Consider the following 26,058-nt stretch of genomic DNA (forward strand, 5'->3'; position numbering starts at 1 on the left):
ACTCTAACAATGATGACAACAACAGCAACAACAACAACAACAACAACAACAACAACTATTGATTGAGAGTTTATCGTATACCAGACGCCATCTAGGCACTGACATTGTATACTGCCCTCTTGAAGCCATTTGTAATGCTAAATCTCATCTCCCAGAAAAATATGGAAAATCATCATACATTGTGATGATATGATCTGATCATCTCTGCTAGGAACTCCCCTTTTCAATTTATGGATTTCTAGATAAAGAAACTCAGTAAGAGTTGGGAAAAACAGAAATAACCAGGACTAACGAGAAATTTTAGAAATTTGAAAATAACAAATACTGAGCAATAAAAACAAAAGCAGGCTTACCACAGTGACATAAATGATAGTACCAAAAGGATCTCATAGAGATCTAAGTATACTAAAACTTAGTATGTTATTTATTACCTTTCTCCAATCATTTTTCTTAGATTTAGATGTAATTGTAAAGTATTTAATCAAAGAAATTAAATTTAACAAAGCAACTTAATTTCCCAAAAAATAATTATAAGCTAGAATCCTTTGAATATTTTGAATATTAATGGAGCCTAGTGGACATTCTATTATGTAAATTCAAAATATTATTATATTCTAATACATGTCCCAAAAGCTTTACTAAACCAATTTAACCATTAAACAACTTAGAAAATAAGGTTTATAAGATTGGAGGTTGTTCAGCTCATATACTTATCCTGACATATTTAATGTTGAAATAAGGAAAAACTACAAATATTTTAAAATTATTAACTTCAGAAAAGCAGTTTTTCTTTCAATCTTTTATTGTGATTATGTGACCTTGCTATGTGAATAAAAGAATGAGCAAATGATATAATCTGAGTGTAGTCATTCAACAAATATTTCTTGAGCACCTACTCTGTGCCAACCACTATTTGCGGCATTTGTGATACATTAGTGAAGAAAAACAAAGTTCCCTGCCTTCATGGGGCTTACATTTTCACAGGGGAACAGACAGTAGACATAATAAGTAAGTAAACTTATGTATTATGTTAGGAAATGACAAGGGCTACGAAAAACAAATGGGACATTGGGCAAAGCGGATAGGAGGGGGTAATCAGGCTGCTATTTTAGATAGGGAGGTCAGGGTAGGCCCTCACTGAGAACGTAACATTTAAGCAAAAACTTGAAGATTAGTCAAAAGGATATCTGGCCAAAGAACTCTCCAAGAGAAACCACCAGTGCAAAAGGCCTCAAGGTTAGAGTATGCCTAGCAGATTTGAGGAACAGCAAAGGAGACCAATGTGGCTGGAGAGCAGTGAACAAAGGGGAGAATATTAGACAGGTATACGGGTAGACAGGTAACAAGTAACTAGGATCCATATTTTTTAAGGAGTTAGGGTTTTTTCTGGAGTGATCTGGTTTGCCATTGTACACTTTTTAGCAGAGGAGTGACAGGACCTAACCTGTGATTTAAAAGAATGAGTTGGGCTCCTGCGTTGATGATTGACAAGGTGGACAAGTACAGAAGCGAGAGTCTATTTAAGAGGCTGTTGCAATAATCCAAGCAAGAAATGGTAATGGTGGTTCAGACTAGAGTGAAAATAGTGAGAAGTCGTTAAAATCAGGGTGCATTTTGAAAGCAGAGCCCACGAGATTTTCTGACAGTTTGTGTGTGGGGTGTATGAGAAAGAGCAGAGTCAAGAAAGGCTACAAGGTTGTTTGCTCAAACAACTGGAAGGGATTAGAGTTGCCTGTAACTGAGATAAGAAAGGCTGCAAGTGGAACTGGTTTGGGGGATGGAGGCATATGAGAAAATCAGTTTTGGACATGTTAAATTTGAGATGTCAGATAGGCGTTTGGACTGGAGTTGTAAATTTGGAAGTCTTAGCTGATAGTAAATCTATGTCCATGAAACTAGATGTACGTTGCCTGGTAATTTGGCATCAACAAAGCAAGATGGTAGCTGAAAACTAACTATCACAACTGTGCCTGGCACCAGTATTGCTGACAGCCCAATACTTCTGGCCCAATTAAGGACTGAAACCAGTTCTTCTCAGAGTTTTTGGCCTAAATATTTTACCATATGTGAAATAGTAAGCATTAAATGTTTCTTTTCCTTTCATATATTTCATCATTTAAAGCAGTGGTCCCCAACATTTTTGATACCAGGGACCAGTGCTCATATGAAAATCTAATGCCTGATGATCTGAGGTGGAGCTGAGGTGGTGATGCTAGCTCTGGGGAGCATCTGCAAATACAGATGAAGCTTCTTTGCTGACCTGCTGCTCACTTCTTATGTGGCCTGTTTCCTAACAGGGGTTGGGGACACCTGATTTGAAGGACAAGGCAGCTTAAATGTAGGAAGCCTCTTCACTGTTTAGTAATGTTAGTTTCAGGAAATTATGAATGAATTACATTCACCATTTTTACTAAAACATGACAAGTAATTGGATTACTAAAGCATAAGGCAAAATATTGGGTATTAAGCTAAATGTGATGAAGAGCAAAAATTCAAATGATAAAAACAGAAAACCAACCTACATTCCTTTGGGCACGGAAAAACATCATCACCATTGGTTCCTATACTTTGGGGTACGTTGGAATGACCTTGGCATCTCTTTGGAATATCGATATTTGGCTCCTACTCCCAGACCTGATTTTTTTGGTATGAGATGAAACCTGGGCATCAAGAGTTTTAGAATCTCTCCTGCTGGATCTACTGTGCAAACTTTGGGAACTACTGTGATATACACTATTTTTTTCTAAAGGAACTATCATTAATAATCGCAGTATTCAAATACCCTTTCGTAATTTTTTTCATTTTTTTGCTAGTGCCAAAAAGGGAAGCAGCGTTAAGTAAAGGTCCTCTTGAGGGCATTATGCTAAGTGAAATAAGTGAAAGAAAGACAAACACTAAATGACCTCACTTATATGTAGAATCTTAAAAAACAAACAAACAAACAAACAAACTAAAATTGTGTTTGCAGCCTTTGCTGACCCAGCCCTGTAAGGCTAGCACAGCCTCCAGCTTCGCCAAGCTCCAGCTGAAGGAGAAGAAGGGTGGAGAGTAAGGAAGTCTCTACTATGGCTCCTAGAAAGCCGACTGCCTGCAAAATGACAGGTAGTAAAGCATCAGAGAAACAACTGACTGCAAAATCCACTCACGATAGGGTGCCCTCTACCGGAGGGGTGAGGAAACCTTATCGTTAACAGGCCTCATGATAGCGCTCCATGCAATTCGATGTTATCAGACGTTAACTTCTTATTCGCAAACTTACTTTCCAGCATCTGGTGCGAGAAATTGCTCACGACTTCAAAACTGATTTGCGTTTCCAGAGTGTAGCCTATCTCATTGGTGTTTTTGAAGACACCAGCCTGTGTGCTATCCATGCCAAACGTGTAACAATTATGCGCAAAGACATCTAGTTAGCATGCTGCATAGATGGGAGAATGTGCTTAAGAATCCACTATAATGGGAAACAGTTCTTTCTTTAAAAAATTTTTTCTCTTCATTCTGTTATTGGTAGTTCTAAATATTAGATTTTTTTTTTCTCATGGAGTCAAAAGGTATCTAAGTATATGACTGCAAATGGAAAAATAGGGGACAGAAATCAGGTCTTGGCAGTTTTTCCATTTTTATTTGTTTGTGTTTTTACTATAAATGTGGGGACATAAGGCATTAATGCAAGTCACAATGTTTCAGTGAACAAGTTTCAGTAGTTCAACTTTATAACAATTATAAATCTGTTAAATTATCCTGCACAATGCCAGCATTTGGATTTTTTTTAAATAAGTAAATTTTTTATTGATGACAACTAAATGTTGATAGCATTTTTATCACACAGCAGATTCCATCCATTCACTATACTTTTCTAACCGAGTTGTCCTACATGTAAGTACATGCTTTTAATGTTGTCTGTCTTCAGTGCTATTCCTGTAAGTTTGCTATTAAAATACATGAAACTATAAAAAAAAGTACTGAATTCATGGATACAGAAAGCAGACGGGTGGTTGCAGGGGAGTGAGGCGCACAATGAGTGAAGATGGTCAAAAGGTACAAACTTCCAGTTATAAAATAAATTTAGTTGCAGAGATGTAATGTACAGCATGGTGACTATAGTTAATAATACTATATTGTATATTTGAAAGTTGCCAAGAGAGTCGATCTTAAAAGTTCCTACAAGAAAAAAAAAATTGTAACTATGTATGGTGAGGACGTTAACAAGAAAATAATAAAAAAAAAAAAGTCCTCAAGTAAATGAGGTCTAAATCATGCAAATAAGAAATCACTATCATAATTCGTTGTAGATTCATGGCAGCTGTTCACTTGGCAATTTATTTATAGCATTAGTGAATCCCAAATTGGAAGCAGCTGTGATGCCATGGTAGCTGCCATTATATGTGTTGTAAGAAGACTTGGATTCAAATCTTAGTTCTTTCGCTTATTTGCAGACTTATAATGGGCAATTCATTTAACCTTCCTGAAATTCCCATTTTTTTCTCCCTAACATGAGAATAACCATATCTACTTTACATAGTTATTACAAATATTTTTAAAAGCTAATATATGTGAAGATAAATTATAAAGAACTATCTATATAAAGATATCAAAGATTATTTGAAGGGATTTTTCTTAATGTTAGAAGTGACATAACATTGTAAAATGTAATAATTTCCTGAAAGTGAATAGGTTAATACTTTTTCTGTATTTTTTCACTGCCTTAAAAATGGAGCTCCACATATAGTAGGTAATAAATACTATTGGGCTTAACATGTTTTGTAGAGGATGTGTTGTTTTGTATTTATTTCCTATATAGTTTATTAATATGAGAAAAACATGAACTTTGGACTCAGGCCTGGGATTCAACATTCATTAGCAAATTTGTGTCAGTAGACATGTTCAAGACTCAGGTTTCTTTTCTCTTTAATATTTACCTTCCATTACTGCTGTGTGAGGTTTAAGTGTAAAGCACCAAGCATAGTGGCTGGCACAGAGCTTTGAGGAAATGTTCATTCTTTTTTTCCCTTCAAGAGTACAATAATGTTGGGATAGTAATTTTAAAACCTGAATAATAATTTTGTAATAGCTAAAAATTCTTAATCATCATTTTTGTTTGTTTTGCTGATTTCTATATCATTTTAACTTTTAAGTGTCCACCTTTCCATCCCTCCATGAACACTTTGAACAGCAGTTTTTATTTTGTATGCTTTTTCAGGTAATTTAAAAAATCCATTTTAATGTTAATTCTACACCATGGATAGCACAAAGGAGAAGAATGACAATTACAAAGATGATCTTCTGCTTAGGATGGGACTTAATGATAATAAAGCTGGGATGGAAGGATTAGATAAAGAGAAAATAAACAAAATTATAATGGAAGCCACAAAGGTATGTTTCTTGTTTCTTGCAATATCTTTAATGACTTTAATTTTCTGTTTAACTGAAAATTGGTAAGTTTTAAACATTTTTATTATAATTCTTAACATGTTGATATATAATATTGTTAAGCTACAAATGGGTATGGAATAATCTTTCTATTCTGTTGCTCGTGCCCTCCAGTTTTCTATTCCACATGTAAAATATATGCATGTAAAAGCAAAATGATATACATGTATTTTTTAACTCTTTTTTAACTCTTTTTTAGGAGAATATTATAGTTGTGTTTTTTTATTTTTGTTTCAATTACTGTAACTTGGAGATCTTTCTGGATAAGTAATTAAAGATCTTCATTTTTTTTTTATGCTATATGTTTGGATATAATGTATTAAGCCAGTCACAATCTTTATTGATGGATATACGTCATTTCTAGTCTTTTGTTTTTACAAACAATACTACAGTAAATAACCTTGTACTTCATAAATTTATGTATGTGCAAGTATAACTATAGGAGAGATTCCCAGAAGTGGAACTGTCCCACCAAATGCAGCTAGCACAAACAGATATATGCATGTGCAGTTTAATGACTTGACCAGTTGCCCTCCATTGTGGTTGTATTAATTTACATATACACTGTCAGTATATGAGAGTATGTATTACCATGTGGCAACTGTGCCCACACAGTGTGTTACTAAACTTTTGAATTTGTCAATCTAAAGTAATGTAGTATATCATTAATTTGTATGTAGCATTAATTTGTATTTCTCTTATGAAGAGTAAGACTGTCATCTTTTTATATGTATTTCATTTTTTATTATCTCTTCTTACCCTTTGCACAATTTTCCAGTAAATTACTGTTTATCTTTTCAATTTGCTTATGGTAGTTTCTCCTGTACAGAAATTTTTCGTTTGCTTCTTTTATGTAATTGAATTAGTCAATTACATATGGCTTTCTTCAAGGTCACTTTTTTGGGTTTCATTCATGTATAATGAAACATGTAGAAAGGAGTAAAATTTAAGAGAATATCCTCATTCTTAGCAAATGCATGCATTTATTCACAGCAACTTACTTTGAAATGGTTTAGTAAAAAATAGGAAGGAAAGTTGTGTGCGTGTGTGTGTGCATCTGTGTGCACATAAGACCTGGGGAAGAAACCAAATATAAGATATTAATGATTGCTGTATATAGATGAGGACATATAGGTGTTTATTGTACTATTCTTTCAACTTTTGAAGATTCAAAAATTTCAAAATAAAAAATTGAGTGAAAAAGAATTTTTAAAGTATATACTATGTAGATATAATTTTAAAAGTAAAACTTTTTTTGCTTTTTGTTCTGTTTCAGGAGTATCATGGATATTCTTGAATCTTTGCTCTTCCACACATAAATTTTATGTGATATATATATATCAACATAGAAATATATACATATGTCATATGATTGATATACATGTGATTGATATGTATAACAATCATATAAAATATATACCTTATATATTAAAATATTTATATATTTTATGTAATATATATTCCTCGTGTGTGTATTGGAAGAGTTTATCATAAATATCGTTTCTAAATTAAATTTTCTAATTGTTGCTGCTCCATAGCAATGTAATTTACCTTTTATAAACTTTTATTAGAAATTTTTAAACATGCACTAAATTAGAGTAGTAAAGTGAATCCCCAGGTGATTACCACCCAGTATCAACAGTTACCAACATTTTTACAAATGTTGTTTCATCTATCCCGTTCACCTCTCCCCTACTGAATTTTGGAGGTGGAGAATAGAGTATTTAAAATGAATCCCAATAAATTAGACAAATTTCTAGTAATTTACAATTTTCCAAAACTGACTCAAGAAGATTTAGAATATCTAAATAGACCTATAACAAGAAAAGAAAAATACTAATACTCCATAAGCTCTTCTAGAAAAATACTAATACTCCATAAGCTCTTCTAGAAAAGAAGGAAGGATGGAACACTTCCCAACTCAGTCTATGAGGCCAGTATCCCTTAGATACCAAAGCCAGACAAACAGAAGATTATGTCATTATAAATGTAAAAATCCTCAACAAAATATTAGCAAACTGTATTCAGTATATAAAAAAGATTATATGCCATGACCGAGTAGGACTTAGTCTAGGAATGAAAGGTTGGTTTAGTATCCAAAAATCAATTAATGTAATAATACCATATTAATAGAATAAAGAACAAAAAACACATGATCATCTCAATAGATACAGAAGAGGCACATTTGACAAAATCCTACACCTATTCAAGCTATAAAAAACTTGAAATAGAAGGGAACATTTACAATATAATAAAGGGATCTATAAAAACCTATATTAATCATCATACTTTGTGGTAGAAGACTAAACACTTTCCCCCTAAAATCAGGAATAAGGCAAAGATATTCAGTCTTACCTTTACCTCTTCTATTCAACATAGTCCTGAAAGTTCTAGCCAAGGCAGTCAGGCAATTAAAAGAAACAAAGTCATCTAGATTGGAAAGGAAAACTAAAGGTATCTCTTTACAGACTACATGATCTTATGCATAGAAAATTCTAAGGAATTTTAAAAAGAGTGTAGCATTTGTACCCTGAAAATTACAAAAAATTGCTATGAGAAATTAAACATCTAAAAAATGGAGAGGTATTCTGTGTTCAAGGATGAGATGACTCAATATTTTTAAGAAGGCAAATCTCCCCAAATTGATCTATAGATTCAACATAATCAAAGTTCCACAGGCTTTTTTTTCCCTGCAGAAATTAACAAGCAAATCCTGAAATTTATATGGAAATGTAAAACACCTACAATAGCCAAAACAGTTTTGAAAAGGAGCAAACATGGAGCTGTTTGAATTTCTTATTTCAAAATTTACTATAAAGCTACAGTATTAAGACAGTGTGGTACTGCCATAAGGCTAGACATATCGAACAATTGAGCAGAATTAAGAGTCTAGAAATAAATTTCATCATTTACTGATATTTGACAGAAGTACTAAGGCAAAAGGGTAGTCTGTTCAGCAAATGATACTGGAACAACTGGATTATCCACATGCAAAAAAAGATGAACTTAGACCCTTACCTCATCCCATACACAAAAAATTAACTCAAAATAGACTTAAATGTAAGAACTAAAGGAATAAACCATTTAGAAAATAGGAGAAAATCTTTGAGACCTTTGGTTATGCAAACATTTCTTAGATACAATACCAAAATCATAGTCAATAAAGGAAAAAGTTGACAAATTGGATCTCATCAAATACCAAAATATTTGCACTTAAAAAGATAAGCAACAACAACAAAAAGATAAGCAACATACTAGGGTAAAATGTTTGCAAAACACACATCCGTTAAAGGACTTCTATGTAGAATATACAAAGAATTCTTACAACTCATTATTAAGAAGTCAGCCCAATTCAAAAATTGGCAAAAGACATAAGTAGACATTTCACTAAAGGATGGCTCATAAGCACATGAAAAGATGTTTAACATCATTAGTCATTGGGGAAATGCAAATTAAAACTACAGTGAAATCCCGTTCACACTTTTATTGCCTAGAATGGCTATAATAAATAAGACAGACAATAACAAATTTTGGCAAGGATGTAGAAAATTGGAACTCTCACATATTGCTGGTGTACACAAATGTTCGTTGTAGCATTTTTCATAAAAGCCAAAAGTAAAAAGAATCCAAATGTCCATCAACCCGATGAATGGATTATGGGATGATAGGTGATTTTCTAAAAGTTATTTTCTACATTTTCTTTAATGACTAACATTAAATTTAAAAAATACTTTTAAAGTAAAAGTGAAGGTGGTGACTGATGACCCATCTGACTAAGGCCTTGGATATACCCCAGATGATCCTGCCTGGGACACATTGTTATTTTCTGAGTACAGATCTCTACTCATCTAAGAGTTTGTGCAGTGCTAAGTACTGCTTCACAACAATCCTGTGAATTAGGTAACCATAAATGCATTTTACCCATAAGGAGACTAAGATATAGAAAGATTAATTTTAGGGTCACCCAGCTAGAAGAAGTGGAACTGTTTTGAATTTAGTCATACTGATTCTAGTAGATTATGCTACAGTAATTTCCTTCAGACATTTTTCTTATGCTTGTTTTATTTGCTTACATAGGGGTCCAAATTTTATGGAAATGAGCTCAAGAAAGAAAAGCAAGTCAATCAACGAATTGAAAATATGATGCAACAAAAAGCTCAAATTACCAGCCAGCAGCTAAGGAAAGCACAATTACAGGTATTAATTCAATTGCTAAATAAAATGGAAGCTGATAGTTAATATGCATCATGGTAATGTCATAACTGAAAACAAGGCAAAATGTAAATGTTCATTATCTTGTAAGCATAAAAATTTAACAAATATATGCATAACAAATATGCACCTAGACATTGTCACCTTCATTATACAGAAGAGTCAATAGAGCCTTAGGTACAAGTAACTTGCCTGTCTTCATATGACAAGTACTTGGCAGAGTACGATTTAACTCAAAGCTTACATTATTATTATTATATACATACTTTGCAGCTAGAAAGCCCATAGCTGTGATTAAAGTGACATGTTTTCTGTAATGCTGATTTAGCAAAAATGATTTAGAGAGGAACATATTAACTAATTAGATTAAAAAGGAATTTAGACCACAGTTGTGTTATAGTAAAACAAAAAGTCACATAAAGGGTAGAATGCCTAATATGCATGAAATTTTAAGATAAAACACAGACTTCTAAAAATTGGGGGACTTTTAGTTTCTCCAGAACCTTTGAGGAGTAAATACTTAGAATTTTCTCTGGTTTTAAAAGTTATTTCAGGAGACAAGTTTGAGAAGAACCAAGCTGCAGGGGACCATGTGGTAGATCGAGAACTCAAATTAGTCAAGATTCTAGTAAAACAAAAGTTCAATTTTAAAGATAGTTTTACCGTCTATCAAAATCTGATTCAATTTAACAAAGCACTTTAGGCTACAAAATGATGATAAAAGTATAATATTAATCCGATATGCTACAAAATTCTTCATGTGATAGAGTTGAGATCATAAATTTTATGTTATCTTTACCAAATTATAATGTGTCATTTTTTTTTGATATATGCTTTCTCAGAGGACAAGCTGATTTTTATCTTCTCTGTTAAATGATCTCCCTTCATGACAAAAGATGATTTGCCTGTCAAATCATCGTTTTTCATGCTTCATAGCATGCCACTGTATGGAGGCATCATATTTTATCTACCTTACCCCATCTTGGTTTTTTGTTTTATACACAACATTGTGACAGTCATTCTTATTTATATATCTTTGCACTCTTGTCCTGTTACTTTCACCAACAATAGTACCATTTTACATTTTCAGCGTAAGTGTGCTGGTTTCCGCACATACATATTTAAAACTAGATTTTATCGATTTTATCAGTCTTTTAGTTTCTGCTGATACAGTATCCAAAATATTATTTCAGGATTGTTTTAATTTTCACTCCCTTGATTATGACAGAGAAAAATTGTCTTTTCACACATTAATTAGCCATTGATATTTTCTTTTTGTGGGGATTTCCTCTTTCATTCTGTTGTTAGGATATAGACTACGTAGCTGGCACAAGAGACTCAGATATATAATGGTTCAAATAAAATATTAATTTATTTCTCATTGAGTTGGGTTGTTCTGATCACCACAGTAACTTAGAGATCTAGATTGTATATTGTGTTGTTCCACAATTCCATGGTGTTATTCTTACTGGGAATGACAAAACTGGATGACCTCCAATCCATGTTCAAGCCCTTAGTAAGGAAGAAAGAATGAGGGGAAAAAATTAAAGGCAAGTAATTTACTATTAAACAAGTGAAAAAGAAGTTGCACACATTGCTTCAGCTTACATTCTTTTGGCAAGAATTTAAGTTTCATTGGTCACACCTAACTGCAAGAGAAGCTGTAAAATATATTCTCTAGCTGAGTGGCCATGTGCCCAGCTAAAAGTCTATTGCTGTGGAAGGAAGATAGAATGGATTTGGGGGTTCAACCAGCAGTCCAAAGCAAAATCCTTTGACCACATTTCTAGAGAAGTTCGTATCTTATATATTAAGGATTTTTTCCTCTGCCAGTTGTTGTAAATATTTTTCCAGTATGTTGTCTTTTAACTTTGCAGGAGTTTTTTTTTCCTATACAGTTTTAAATGTTTATGTAGACAAATCCAACAGTATTTAAATTTTTTTTTCTTGGCTTTGGTATTGTGCAGAGGTAGAGGTTATTCCTCATACACGCACACACACAAAATCCATATATTTTTTAGTATGTTTATAGATTTTGTTATACTCTAATCTTTGGAATTTGTTTTGATATAAGATATGAAATACTTTTTTCTTAAATGGTATTATATTTTCCCTTAATGGTGTTATTTCTCCTAAATAATGATTCATTTGTCCCAACACCATTTATTGAATCAAGTATTCTTTCTCCACTGAATTAAAGAGGCACGTTCATATACTAAACTCTCCTTGTACTTGGATTCATTTCTGGACTCTCTCCTCTAATCAATTGAATCTTTTCTTATATTAGTACCATGTAGTTTTAATTATTGTATGATAATAATATAGTTTAATATCCTCCTTCATTACTCTTTTTAAAAATTTTTTTGTTTTTCTTATGCATTTTTTCAAATAAATTTAAGCATCATTTGTTTCATCAAGTAAAAAAATTCCTTTCTGTCCACAATAACATTGTTTTTAAATTGATACTAATCCTTAGGCAATTTACTTTCTGGACAGCTTTTTGGTAAGTTTTATTGATCTATAGTCTACAAGTATCTTTAAGTTTTAGAGATATAATACTTGTGAGTTGTACAATATGACAATATGACTTTTTGCTATTCAAGCTATTTTTAAAGCTCATATTCTTAAATATGCTAATAATCTAGAGAAATAGAAAATACCCTATCTTATGTGATAGAACTTCAGATTTTGTTACAGTTCTAGTGACTGTTTCATGGGAGGTTCTCTGGCATATTTTGCAAGGGGAATGGCAGGAAATATGTTTTATGTTGATTCTTAAATTGTTTTGTTTGTTGAGCTTCCTTTAAAAGAAGTTGTATGAATGGGAGGGGATTGAGGAAGTCCCAAGGAGTTTAGAAGTTCTGCAAGAACAGAGAGGTTTTTATGAGAAATGTGTTTCTTTAGAGTCATAAAATTTCCACATAGCAGATTTTATTGTGTGTGATAAGACAGTGTGAACTATTTCCAGTCAAGCTGAGGTAATGTAATCTCTGTGGGCATGGACTCCGTGATATTTATCCAGAACCTCCCTAAATATTCCCCACCCTATCCCATTCTCATTAGACTTCTTAAAGGCACATTTTTGTAGCTGCCAAAACATATTATAACATGGGTTCGTAAATTGAATAGACAAACATTTATGTTATATTAAATGGCAACTACACAGCAAAGCAGTGCATTTTGACCATTTTAACAATTGATTTTATGAATGCAGATTTATTCAACAATTTTTAGGGTAATACTAATTAAAATGAAAAACAATAATTCTGAAATAGTCTCCTAGATTAATTGAAAAAGAGGCTTTTTAAAAGGTAAATAAGACATAATATGGATATAAAATATACCATTAGAGTTTGGTTTGAGCTAATTTCAATGATAAAGACTTTTTCAAATCTATTTTAGGGAAGCATCATAAAATAATGGAAAGAGCACAGACTTTGGAGTAACCTGGTTCCCAGGTCTAGTTTTAACATTTATCAGCTGTATGACTTAGGGCAAATTACTTAATTTTATTGAGCTTTAGTTTCCTCATCTATAAAATGGGAATAATAATCATTATCTCAGAATTATTTTGACCATTAAATGAGTTAACATAAAAAGCACTTATATGTGTGTCATGTATATGACACTCAGAATATGTCACTTCTAGTTTTAAAATTATAGGTAATATCATTAAGACCTTACCACATCCCTAGATAAGTGCACTACATGGATATCTCTCTTAATTCTTTCAACCTTTTGAGGTTGGTTTGGTCTCACTTTACAAAGAAGGAAAGTGAGAGTGGGAGGATAGTTACACTATCATGTAATTATTAGTGGCAGAGCTGAGACCAAAACAAAGCCATTATTCTTAACCACTGTGACATACTGGTTCTGAACTGTAGTAACATACGTGTTAGAGACTCAGATCAGAACTTGAAAGACATTTGGAAGGAAAAATGGAAGAAAGGAAAACATGAACGAGAATTTCAGTAGAGGAAACTTGAAAAAAGCAGTGGGCATTTGGTAGATGGGGTTCTAATGAAAGATAGTAAAGGAAAATGGAATGTATGAGTCATTTAACGGGGACATTTCCTTTTGGCAACTGTACACTTGCTTTAAGCACAGAAAAGTCAATAGATTGCTGAAGAAACTGCCATAGCTTTAATCTATGAGTCTAAGGAGAATTTTTCCCATTTGGTTTGCTTTCTATGTATTATCTTTTTTCTTTCCATTGATTCTAGGTTAAGATATTTCAGATGCTGCTCTCTTATTCTCAGTTGACTCATATCTTAGACATATTTTCTGGATTAATATAGAGTAGCTTTTAAACCTCTGTTTTTATTAGTTTCCATGATTTGCTTATATCTTTTTTATGTCAGAATGCTATTCTCTAGTTTAAAATTGAACTGGAAGAAATTGTTGTTTTATATCTGGATGATAAATTGGAGTAATGTTGAAAAGTTCCACTTATTAAGTGTGGTGTCTCACTGCCTAAGATCAGCCTCCTCAAAATTTTTCTACAAATACTACTTTCTCTTTTTTTAACCATATATATATATGTATATATAGTTATACATATATACACACACACGTATACATACATACACATACACACATATATGTATATGATTTTATATATATAATTCCTTTTCTCTCCTCCCTTTCTCTCTTATGAGGAAAGACTAAAGGCAGATAAGTTCTTTTCCCTCCTTATCTAAGATAAAGTTTCTTCTTAGGTACTAAACTTACGATTTAGTATCTAATACAATAAGTGCCTAGTTAAGAACAGGGAAACAAGGCAGAAGAACAGACTGAAGAAGGCACAGAGCACCCCATGTCATTCAGTGAGTTGCAGCCTAAATAGGAGCAGACCCTCTTGAGAGTCTTAACTATGGCTGCTGGAAACAAATATGAATGCGACTGCTTCTAAGGGAGAAATTGCAATCTTACCTTCAGCTAGTGGGCAGCCAGTATCAATATAATGCTGAGAAAGAATGCCAGGAAAAAAAGTTCTGCAGAATAGAAGGAAAGTTGAAGTCCAGTGAGGGGGAAATGCTACATTATACCCCTGAACTCTCCACCTTTGAGGAGACCTGCTATGGGGATCTCCACATGAAGGAAATTGCTTACCTATTTCTGGCTGTTTTCCCCTCAATTTTTGACTGCTTTGCTCTGCAGCTATCTACTGATCCTTTTAGTAATAGATTTCATTTATTGAACTTGTACTATGTGCAGATCACTCTTCCATGTATTCTTTATATATTCTGTCTCACTCAGTAGCTTTCCTCTCTTCTCATGATTTTACTGGTCTTACTGACTTCTCTATGTGTTACGTAGATCCAAAAGGTCACACTGCCACCCCGAGCAGGAGGGAAATTGAGAAAGTGCGTATTTAGCTTTTTCAGCCTCTATAGTAGAGGCCACTAAAAAGGAACCTTGGGAATGGGTATGTCTGCTACATAAACCCTTTTGTTGTTGCCCTACTTTGCTTATTTGTATGCCTTTTCATTTATCTTTCTTATCACTCCAAATCTTTCTAAAGACATAAAAATTTTTTAAAAAATTAAAATTCTTTACTGTTATATTTGACATACGTATTGACATTTATTGAAATTTCATGAAAGAATAAATTGCAACTTAAGTTTTCAATATTGATTTGTATAGACTAACAGTTATCAAATTTTAGCCTTATAAAAGCAGTTATACAGAGGGAATGTTTACACATACTTTGGTATGTTCAGTTATATAGTACTAGTTAGCATAAATATCATATACCGAAGAGATATAATCTTTTGTCGTTAATTTCCTTTGTTGCTATTTTAAGACAATATTATGGGTCTGATAGTTTATTTTACCTAAACTGCAGCTTTTAGTTACAGTTAAGTTGTTCTCCCAATTTATAAAGCAGTAGAATCATTCGATATAAGCAGTTGGAATAGCTTGTTCATTCAATATTTATTAAGTACTTGTTATGTGCTTGTGGGTATTGAGAAATCTAAGAATTGGTAGGGAACAGACTGTCTATGTTTCTGAAAGTAAAAGCAATTCCCAGCCTAAATAAATAGCAAGCAAATATACATAGATAGGTGGGTGGGCAGATAGACGGATGCTGCATGTATAGATGGACAGACAGAGACAGAGATACCTACTAAAACCAAGATTAATATTATGATTAGTAGTGTTGCAATATTATATTGTCGAAAGTAAGTTCACTTTTTTAAAATTTAAGGCTGACAGATTTGCAATGGAACTAGAACAGAACCGGGATCTGAACAATACCATAGTACATGTTGACATGGATGCTTTCTATGCAGCTGTAGAAATGAGGGACAATCCAGAACTAAAGGATAAGCCCATTGCTGTAGGATCATCAAGTATGTTGGTAAGTAGGTAAAGATTAAAGACAAAAAGGAAATTTCATAACATATTCAAGTAAGCTTTACTGATTTATAAAGGGGGAAGACTTTATTGAAATCAACCAGTTTATGGAGAATTTTTCTGGTTGTTTTATGTGTTCAATAACTAAATCCTTTCAATATTCCTTTTCTCATGATTCTGTAATTTGAGTAGAGTATATAATGGGGATGGCAAATCTCTACCTGGGGTCGGCTACGGCTGTTTAGCTGGAGCTGGAGGATCCAAAATGGCTTCACTATCATGCCTGGCACTTTGCCTGACCGAGATGGCTAGAAGCCAGGTTTCCCTTCTCCTCATGGTACATTATTACTTAGTAATCTAACCCAAGATCTTTACATGGTTGCTGCATCCCAAAAATGCAAAGGCAGAGGCTGCAGACTTTGTGATGCCTAGGCTTCATAACTCACGTAATGTCGCTCCCTCATATTCTTTTGGTCAAAGCATGTCACAAAGCAAGTCACTTGGCCTGGGGAACTAGAACCCATCTTTTGATAGGAGGAACTGTAAAATATTATAGCTATGATTCACAATCTACCACAAAACTAAAAGTTAAAGGAAGTCACATCTAAAATTTTGTTTCTACACTATTATAGATCTAGCTCATATCAATTTCATTACTTACTTATATTTAAAGCATTCGTTTATCTTTCTAGTGCTGTCTGCATTTCCTTTTCTAGAATACTGACCAAGGATAGGCATGGTTTAGAGTACTATCAGATTTTTTAAATGCCATTCAAAAACCATTAATAGCAAATTGGTATTATTATCCTGAAATAATTATTCCATTTGATAGATTCTGTTTTGCATTTTTTTGTCTTTTTACTTGAGATTTCAAACAAAGATTTCATTTGTGATAAAAATTTTTATGTGGTACTGGGGTCTGCCACATTAACATAGACTTGTCAGGTATCAACAGGATTTAATAAGTAATGTTCTCCTTTTTACTCTCAGGTTTTTAGTTCCATGTCCTAGTTAAAATGTTTTCACTAAAAAAGATATTCAAGCCTTAAGAAGAAAACTTTATTTTTTAAAGTTCTTTTAATCTTTTATCACTTCATTTTGGAGACTTGATTTGGCTGACCATATATGAGACCTTTGATTTTTATTCTAGATGAAAAATTTCTAAAATCCCAAATATAGCAAATTCCAAATCTATACTATTATACCATAATACCACTTTCTATACTATTACTAAACTCTTACTTTTAAGTAATATCACCCACTATCATCCAAACTTTGATATGTATGTAGTACTATATTATGGGTATGCTTTAAAACCAGTGAAGTTTAGTGACTGGAAATGTTAAGAGAACTTTTTATTAGCACAGTCTTGCTTATTCCCTGGTGTCACATTATAAATATGAGGACAGCAGTGAGAGAGGACATTTCTTTATCCTACCATGGCAGGATAAAATCAAAGCTTGATTTGAGACAGTGACCTATAAAAGAAATGTCCTTGAGTTGAAAATGCACACCAGTAATGTGTTTCTTGTGAATGCATCGATCAATATGTTCATTTAGGTTTCTATATTTTTTCCTATGTGGTCCATTTTCTTTCAGACTACTTCAAATTACCATGCAAGGAGGTTTGGAGTTCGTGCAGCCATGCCAGGATTTATTGCTAAAAGACTCTGCCCACAACTTATTATAATACCCCCAAACTTTGATAAATATCGAGCTGTGAGTAGAGAGGTAAGTCTGCTGTCTCACCCCTACTTTGAGTCTTTCACTGACCTCCTGTCACCTACAAAGTTAAGTCCAAATGCCTTTACACATCAGAATTTGGCCTTAGCTTATTCCTTTACTCTCACCTCCTACCACTTCTGCAGTTTATAAATTGAATACTGAGTTGTAGATGGTATCCAGAATACACTCTTCTATTTCCCAGTTCTCTACTTTTCCACGTTTTTTCATCTGCTTAGAAAACTCTGTTTCCCTAGAAAATGTTGCATTACCTTAATTATAACCTAAATTAACTTTAGCTATTTTTTTCTTAATGTGCAATATATGTTTTATGAAATCACCTGATATTTATAATTTACAGAATCTACTCAAGTGATTAATTTCAACCTCTCTCTGAAACATTTTTTTTATGAATGTTTTTAAACAGTAACAAAATTCATTTATTTTGAGTAGATGCTTTCCTTGGCCCACAGTCTAGTAACGATGCTTACAAGTATTTAATGTCCAAGAGACTGGTAATCAAAGAAAAAAGAGAACAATCTATTGCTTAGAAAAAGACCTATGAAGTATAAAGTTTTGATTATTTAATAAAATTGCCTACTGTCATATATAAAAAACTGCCATTTTCTCTGTTTTTGATAACTAAACTATCATACCAGCGGTGGGACTTAAAAGAATGCTACATCAAACACTTTTAGACTACTGTGGTAAAATGCATTTTGTTAAAGACTACTGTCTGAATTGAAGCACTTAAAAAACTATGGCCTACTAATCAAAAATACTCACAAATATAGTGGACAGTTTGATAATGGACATGAGGGCGGGGTTGGCAGGCTGGGAGAATGGGGCGAAGGGTTAAAGAAGTATAAATTAGTAGTTGATAGTTGGTCACAGAGATGGGGAGCATAGCAGAGGGAATGCAATTAGCATTAATATGATGGCTAGGTGGAGGGCCAAGGGAGGGAGAGAGAATTGGGGAGATTGTTTTATGAACTATATAGATGTCTAACCAATGTAGTGTATACTTGAGACTAATTTAGATAGATGGATAGATAGATAGATAAATGGCCTGGTTCACTCTTCTTATTTGTATTCTACTTCATTTCCCCTAGAAACGAAACCTCCCCAAATTAAAATGATAAAAATGTTTTAAGTTAAAAATTTTTTTGAACTTTTTTCAAAAAGTCTGTGGAAGCAAGTGCTTTTGTGCCCATTCACGTTTGATTACTGCTTATCCATTTTACTATATTCTTAATTAAAAAGAGATGAAATGCTGACCTTAAATATTATAGGTTTTTAATGTGTTTAAAAATCCTTCAAAGACTTCGTAAGAAAGAATTTTTTTAAGTCCTACTTTGAGTAAAACTTTGGACAGTATGATAATGAGAACTAAATTGTTTTAATTATCTTTAGTTATTTACTTAAGTCAGAGAAATTTTTCTTCAAATTTGAATAGGATCTAACTAGTTTACTTACAGATAAAAATGGATTTTTAAAGTGTAAGTCAACTACAGCATAAATTCACTGACTATAAATACATTAATATTGGTGGCTTGGTTTAAAAGTGTAAAGAAAAGCTATTTTTGTCTTATCCAAAAGAATAGGATAGCTTTACCTTTTCTTGAAGCCTAAGTACTTGATTTTTACTGGAACAGGTCTATTCTTGTTCTTAAAGCAGTATGCTATATATTAAAAAAGTTAGTGAGTACTTCTCATTCAGAGTAATCTCAGTTGGCTGCCAAGTACAGACTTTCCAGAGTTTCATTTTCACTAGAAAGATTCTATTTGAGGATATTATAAAAATGGTTTCTTCTACAAGAACAAAGCTAATTAAGGTACTCTCTGAGCAAAGCTTGGCCAAGTTTTATGTCACCATTTTCTAAAATTACCTTTGACTCAGCTGTTCATAATTATATTAAGCTAAAAAGCTTTCTTTTTATAAATCATCAAAAAAGGTTTTCTCATGATACAGCAGACAGCTTTTAAATACTAGATGGAACCATAACATAATTTAGCAAGTATATTTTTCTAATATACATATTATTTTGGCAACCATTTCCTCTAATTTCAGCTAATACGTCAGTGATTAAAAACTTTCAGTTACATGTAATACAACTATCTTATATAAAAGGCATTCCTGGAATCATACAGAAATTCCAGTCTTTTTATGTATTTCTTTTATCCCAAGATGCAACTCCAGACTATTCCCCATCATTTAATATAGTCACAGACACAACAGATTTTGTCATCTTTTCCATTATAAATCCTGAAAATTGAACTTTGTTTTTCTGAATGGATACATGCATTAATGTGTGTATTGAGTGTTTTATGTGCATATTATAATTGATTGAAATAGAATAACTTTCTAAAGCAAGATAGTACTTTTATGTAAGATTATGCCTTTTAAAAATAGGATCCTATTGTTCTCACTTCTACTTTTGATCAACTACTTAAAATTATGTTGCTCAGCTATTTTTTTCTGCGCCTGCCAGAATGATATTGTCCAAGATTTATTTGAATAACTTACTATATCTGGATATAGGTGGCTAAATACAGGTTGTATCAAATAAAGCTATTTCTTGGTCTTCTGCTTTCATGATCTATTATAATGCAAAAGAGAATTTGGACAAATTTGCCCTGGCAGTAAATTATTTATTCCCTAAATCCACGAGCTATTGATTGCAGGATCATTACTATAGTTTCAGAGTAAGAATATTAATGTTTCTTATCAGCTGTATGTGACAGGGTTGGCTATGGCAGCAAAATTTAAAACATTTTGTTCCTTTTGAAGGTTAAGGAAATACTTGCTGATTATGATCCTAATTTTATGGCCATGAGTCTTGATGAAGCCTACTTGAATATAACAAAGCACTTACAGGAAAGACAAAATTGGCCCGAGGACAAAAGAAAGTATTTCATCAAAACAGAAGAGTCTGTAGAAAATGGTAAGCAGTTTATTAGAACAATCAAACTAAAAAACAAACAAACAAAACCCTTTGAATTAACCTAGTTAACTTACTAGCATACTTAGATGTTAGAACTAGCTATACTTTTATTATGAAAAATTATTAAAAATGAAAAATCAGAAACTTAAAATATGCCAGTGTATTTTCTGAATATCACTTTTAAACCAAATGAGATTGTTAAATCTCTGGACTTTAAGAATGTGCAGAAAAGTTTATAAAACACATTATGGTAATATAGGCTCTACTGAACAGTTAAAATGTACATGTTTTTATCCAGAGAAAATCTAACTTTATTTTTTAAATTATAGATGACAAACATGTAAAACCATTTTAGCATAGATGTCATATAACCATATAATGTGCATAAATGTACAGAAAATACATAAATAAATAGACATAAATGATCAATAATAAAAAGTGCGTGCAGAGTCTCTGAACAAAGTGATTTCACTGCAGTTCTTTTCCTAAGATCTAACTAACAAAGGGTTGGAATGCATTGAATCTGAGGATGTAATCTGTTTAAAGTGGCCTTGTAGTTGTTAATAGAAAATAGATTTTTAAAATATTTGCTTCAAACATATCAAAATATTGGGTGAGTTTTTTCCTTCATTTCCCAAATTAACGACTCCTCAACTCCTTTCTTTGCCTTGGACCTCATTTTGATTCTTTTATATACAATGAAATAGAAGTTTCATGACCTTAAGGGTTTTTTCTGGCGGTCCCTTTATTACCTATCCAAAATGATGCCAAGGAACGTGCAGATATTATGCATACTGCTTACAACCCTCTGTCAAAGGTATGATTATTTCAATTGTCTGAGCTGTCCTGGACCCCTTAGCAAAGTTCATCTGGATGGAAAGGTAGAAACAGAGGGTTTGCTCACAACCCACAGCCACATTTCATGTTTACAACTCATTGACTGCTTCAGAGGCCACAGGCAGCAGTGGGGAAACCTGTTTGTAGCTTTCCCTGAAGCAAAAATGGTGGATTCTCAGTGGCATAAAATTCTCTCACATTGTTTGGCTCTCAGATCTTTGGAGCAAGTTTAAATATAGCCATCAAATCACAACTTCATTACCTTCTTTACAGTTTTATGGGGTAGGTCTCTTTATTAGAAACACTAAACAATAAACAAGCATAATTTCTGGACATAGGGGCTTGGAGCAAAAAAAGGTTTTCTTTTCTTAGTTTAACTTTATTGTTTGGGTAAGTGGCACATAAAGCCAAATGTCACTTTTTTAAAATCTCACTGTGTTAGTTCCTTACTTTTCACCAGAGAAAGGAGTGGGAGTAGCATTAAATGGTTACGTCGAAGCATCTCCTGAGGGCCTCTTATAAAAATTACTTTCATAATATATTTTAAAAAATTACATTGGAATTAAGGTAAATGTTTTCATTCTCTACCTGGGTTCTTTTTATTTATTATATGTCCAACCTCACTATGAGGGTGTAAATTTTTAATATCTATTGCTTTTAACATTTTTATGAACTTTCATATATTTCATATTCTTAAGCAATTTAAATAGTTTAACCTTTTTTGTCATGTATAAATACCTGTGGGCTGTATTTTCATGCATATTTGATTGCACATTATGCAATGAGAAGTTGTCAACAGTGAGTTGGAGCCACACAGGTGATTAATACATCTTCCTCTAAAATCCAAGACATTTTTCTGCTGTGTGTGCCCTTTTCTAAAAGGTGCGATCTTTGGCAAAGTATTGCTAACTGTTATATCTATACACAAATAAAATAATAATTATTATTTTATGTTTATTCTGCCGTATAAATCCAAATGGTAAGTGCCAAGGAATGCGTGAAACGGAAATACTGTACACTTTTTAGTACTTACCATCCAAATGGGTGCTTTCCACCTAGTGTTTCAGATTATAAGAAACCTTAGTTTTGTACTCTGATCTCCTCAGTTATGAAGATATTTCTTTCAGAAAGCAAATAAGAAACCACTTCAGCATTTAGTTGCATAGCCAGGCTTCACAGAGAAGTAGACAGACCGAAAAGATAATTATGCCATTGAGCAGCAGCTCTAACAAAATCTTACTATAGTGTTCTGCTATCAGAGTGACTCACCTGAGGGCAGGGTGATAGAACTATGAGGAACATAAACATGGCATAAGAAACCGCAGAAGGGTTTTATGATTGTGACAGACAGCTTACTTGGTCTGCAGTTTTTCGGTAGCTCTCTTTATGTTGACTTCTACTCATTCAGATGGGGAAAAGGAAAATACCATTTCAAGTGTGCCACAGTCTTAATCTCCTCTGAATTGCTTTGCATTTTAAAACCAGAACGTTGCAATGAAAGGAACTGAAGCACATAAATAATAGCTAATGTTTACGTTCAAAATAATGTTTATTTTGTAAATGTCCTGGAAATTCAGTTTTTGGAAAACATCTGTCTGTAACTTAAGTCATATTGTATACTTTAAAATTTAAAACTAATCAGGGGTTGTCACATTATTTATATTATCTTTAAAAAAATTTTTTCTCAAAGGCTAAATTTATTTTTAAAGTAATATGCATTCATATGTGTCTTGAAACAAGAAATTTAAGTTTTACTTCTGCATTTACTTTAATTTGGAAAACATTTCTATGTAATAAAATTATGAAATGGGATCAGAATGCTCTGTTGTTATCTTAGTTGTTATAAATACATTAAAACTGCATTTTTCCTCCATTAAATCCAAAAAGTAAAGTTTTTAATGGATTTGTTCATGAGGACATTTTTACTATCAGTATAGATTTAGGTGTATTTTGGAGTCCATTATGAAAAATGAAAAAAAAAAATAAAGTAACCATATTGATATTTTTAATCTACTTTTTAATAATAACAGTTTATAGCCTATTAATAAAAAAGGCTTCTTTCCCTTAACCTTGGACCATGGTTAATCTGATCAGAACTTAAGAGTTTGTATATTCGGAAAAGTATAACTTCTAGAAGTAATTTCTATTTATTTCAAATAGTAAAGATACTTTATAAACAAGCAAGTAAAATTAAAGTCATCATTTGGAAGAAGAAAATTTAATTTTTTTTTTAAAACAAAACTTATTTTTCAGCATTTATTCTAGATTGCTTAATGCCTGTTTCCCTTACTCTTAAATTCTAATTTAAGAAGATTCTTTTTTTTCTCCCCTGAGATGAGTAAAGGTAAAAAAAACCTTTAATTTTTTTTTTTTAAAGAAAAATACAATAAGAATCTAAACCCAATTCTGAGGTACAAAAATTAGTTTTATCTTAGGATATTTCTTTTTAAAATGTATACTATTGAAATGGATAATATGTTTAAGAAAATCTTAAAATCAATTTTTTTTAACAGTTAAAAATATAAATTATAATATTTCTGATCTTGATTCTTAAAAACAAAACTAAACTAGATCTTTTTTGTTTTTATGAAGAATGTGATGAAACCTAATTTATGAAATATGTACTTATTAAAATGAGGGTGAATTACTGTTCATGTTTATAATTTAGATAAACCAGGAAAGGAAGATAATAAACTGAGTGAGCATGAACGATCCATCTCTCCACTGCTTTTTGAAGATAGTCCTCCTGATTTGCAGACCCCAGGAAATACTTCTCAAGTGAACGCTGAAGAACGAAATAATCCTCAAATACTCCAAAACTCAGTTGTTTTTGGTACATCAGCTGAGGAAGTGGTAAAGGAAATTCGTTTCAGAATCGAGCAAAAAACAACACTGACAGCCAGTGCAGGTACTTATTAACAAGATATTAATGGCTACAATAATTATAATTTTCAGATTGGCTAATTTAAGTATAATATTAGTAGTTTCTCATTATGAAGTATATAGTAACATGTTACTTAATCATTTTTTGATTCAACTCCTAATAACCTTACCTATTTAGAATACCTAGAACCTACTACAGGTAAGCCAGAGTAAGCCAAAAAGCCTGAACTCAAGGAAAAAACTATCATAAATCTCACATATCTTTCCTCTGTTAACAATAAAATATATTTTAATTAGTTTTGGGTAGACTGCACCCTATTCAAGATTACTGTGCAGGAGAGAGCTCAGATGGCCACAAGGTAATACACAGGAGAAACACCAGCTAGAAACATAACAATCTAGGACCATCAGGTGAAGGGAAAAAGAGCTTTTCATATGTCAATAACCCGTGAGAATAACACTGAATCTTAGCATAGAAACTGACATTGGTCATGAGCACCCTAAATTATCTTATAAAAGCTATGTTATTATAAGATTATTCTTTTCTTTTTATATCAAAGCATACGAATAAGTAATTTTAGGAAGATTTGTATAAAAATTGAAATGAACAATTTAATGATTATATTAGAATATTCCTATTTTAATTTATCTTAATCATTAAGACTCCTAGAAATTATAAAATACCTTTTTTAAAAGTAGTAATTTACTCTATAACATAAAAAGTGTGCACCTATTTCAATATTTTTATTTTAAATATACTACAAACCATAATCTCTGTTTTTTTTCTTTATGTGGATGATCTATACAGAGGAGCTTTTCAAAGAGTAAATGTACATCCTAATTTACATTTTGGATCTTTTCTATAAGATAGACCTGTGTTTCTACTGAAGATAGTAAATAAACTAATAATATCACTTAAACTCAGAAATTATTCTTAGACTTTAAAATACCATGGAGATTAAATAGTACTAATTTCTGCTGCCAAAATAACTAATACAGTTCCATTTTCTAAAGCTATAGCAAGTCTTGAGGAGATAGATAATAATTAAAATGTTATTTTAAAAGTAGCATTCTACATCATTTTAAATCTTTTACACTTAATATTGTTTTTTTCTATATTATCATCACACATTTAAAAATCATACATGTCAACTTCTTTGTGTCATCAAAGTGTTCTTCTCTTAAGGCATTGCCCCAAATACAATGTTAGCAAAAGTGTGCAGTGATAAGAATAAACCGAATGGACAATACCAAATTCTTCCCAACAGACAAGCGGTGATGGACTTCATCAAGGACTTACCCATTAGAAAGGTGAGATTTTATATAAAATTTATCATTTGTTTATATACTGTGAATTCTGAAGGGTAATATTTAGGATAATAATCATCATCATTCTTTGCTGAAACATTTTAAAACAATAGGTAACAAGCAAGATGTGTGATGGATGATTGAATTTGGACTTGAAGAAATTTTTCTATTAAACCCTAAAAGGGAGGTTTGCTGAAAAGTTTTAAGAAAGTAATAGATGATAGACTTTTAAGTGTACCCCTGCCAAAAAAAGTGAAATAAAAAAGAATACTTGTAAGAGTCCTTTCAGCTAAAACTTAATATACTGTCTTAGTTCTAAAGTACAGATTGCTACCTGATTAATAGGCACGATACTTCAAAGAGA

The 26,058-nt window shown here is 32.2% G+C and overlaps 1 protein-coding gene across 3 annotated transcripts in view; it reads left to right on the forward strand.

Annotated features, from left to right (window-relative positions):
- The window catches only part of POLK (DNA polymerase kappa), a 56,283-nt gene that overhangs the window by 18,578 nt on the left and 11,647 nt on the right, over positions 1 to 26,058 (forward strand). Inside the window, exons 1-8 of one of the 3 annotated variants that reach the window (XM_039857309.1) lie at positions 2,949 to 3,102; positions 5,198 to 5,370; positions 9,505 to 9,624; positions 15,851 to 16,003; positions 17,599 to 17,730; positions 20,513 to 20,666; positions 24,172 to 24,411; positions 25,573 to 25,697. In XM_039857309.1, the coding sequence (XP_039713243.1) occupies positions 5,236 to 5,370; positions 9,505 to 9,624; positions 15,851 to 16,003; positions 17,599 to 17,730; positions 20,513 to 20,666; positions 24,172 to 24,411; positions 25,573 to 25,697 (1,059 nt within the window). In that variant the 5' untranslated portion in view covers positions 2,949 to 3,102; positions 5,198 to 5,235. Of the gene's footprint in view, positions 1 to 2,948; positions 3,103 to 5,197; positions 5,371 to 9,504; positions 9,625 to 15,850; positions 16,004 to 17,598; positions 17,731 to 20,512; positions 20,667 to 24,171; positions 24,412 to 25,572; positions 25,698 to 26,058 lie in introns of those variants that run through there. The other 2 variants (XM_039857308.1, XM_039857310.1) reach the window with 2 other exon arrangements.

This window comes from Pteropus medius, unplaced genomic scaffold (genome assembly GCF_902729225.1).
Source record: "Pteropus medius unplaced genomic scaffold, Ma_sr-lr_union100, whole genome shotgun sequence".
Classification (NCBI taxonomy): domain Eukaryota; kingdom Metazoa; phylum Chordata; class Mammalia; order Chiroptera; family Pteropodidae; genus Pteropus; species Pteropus medius.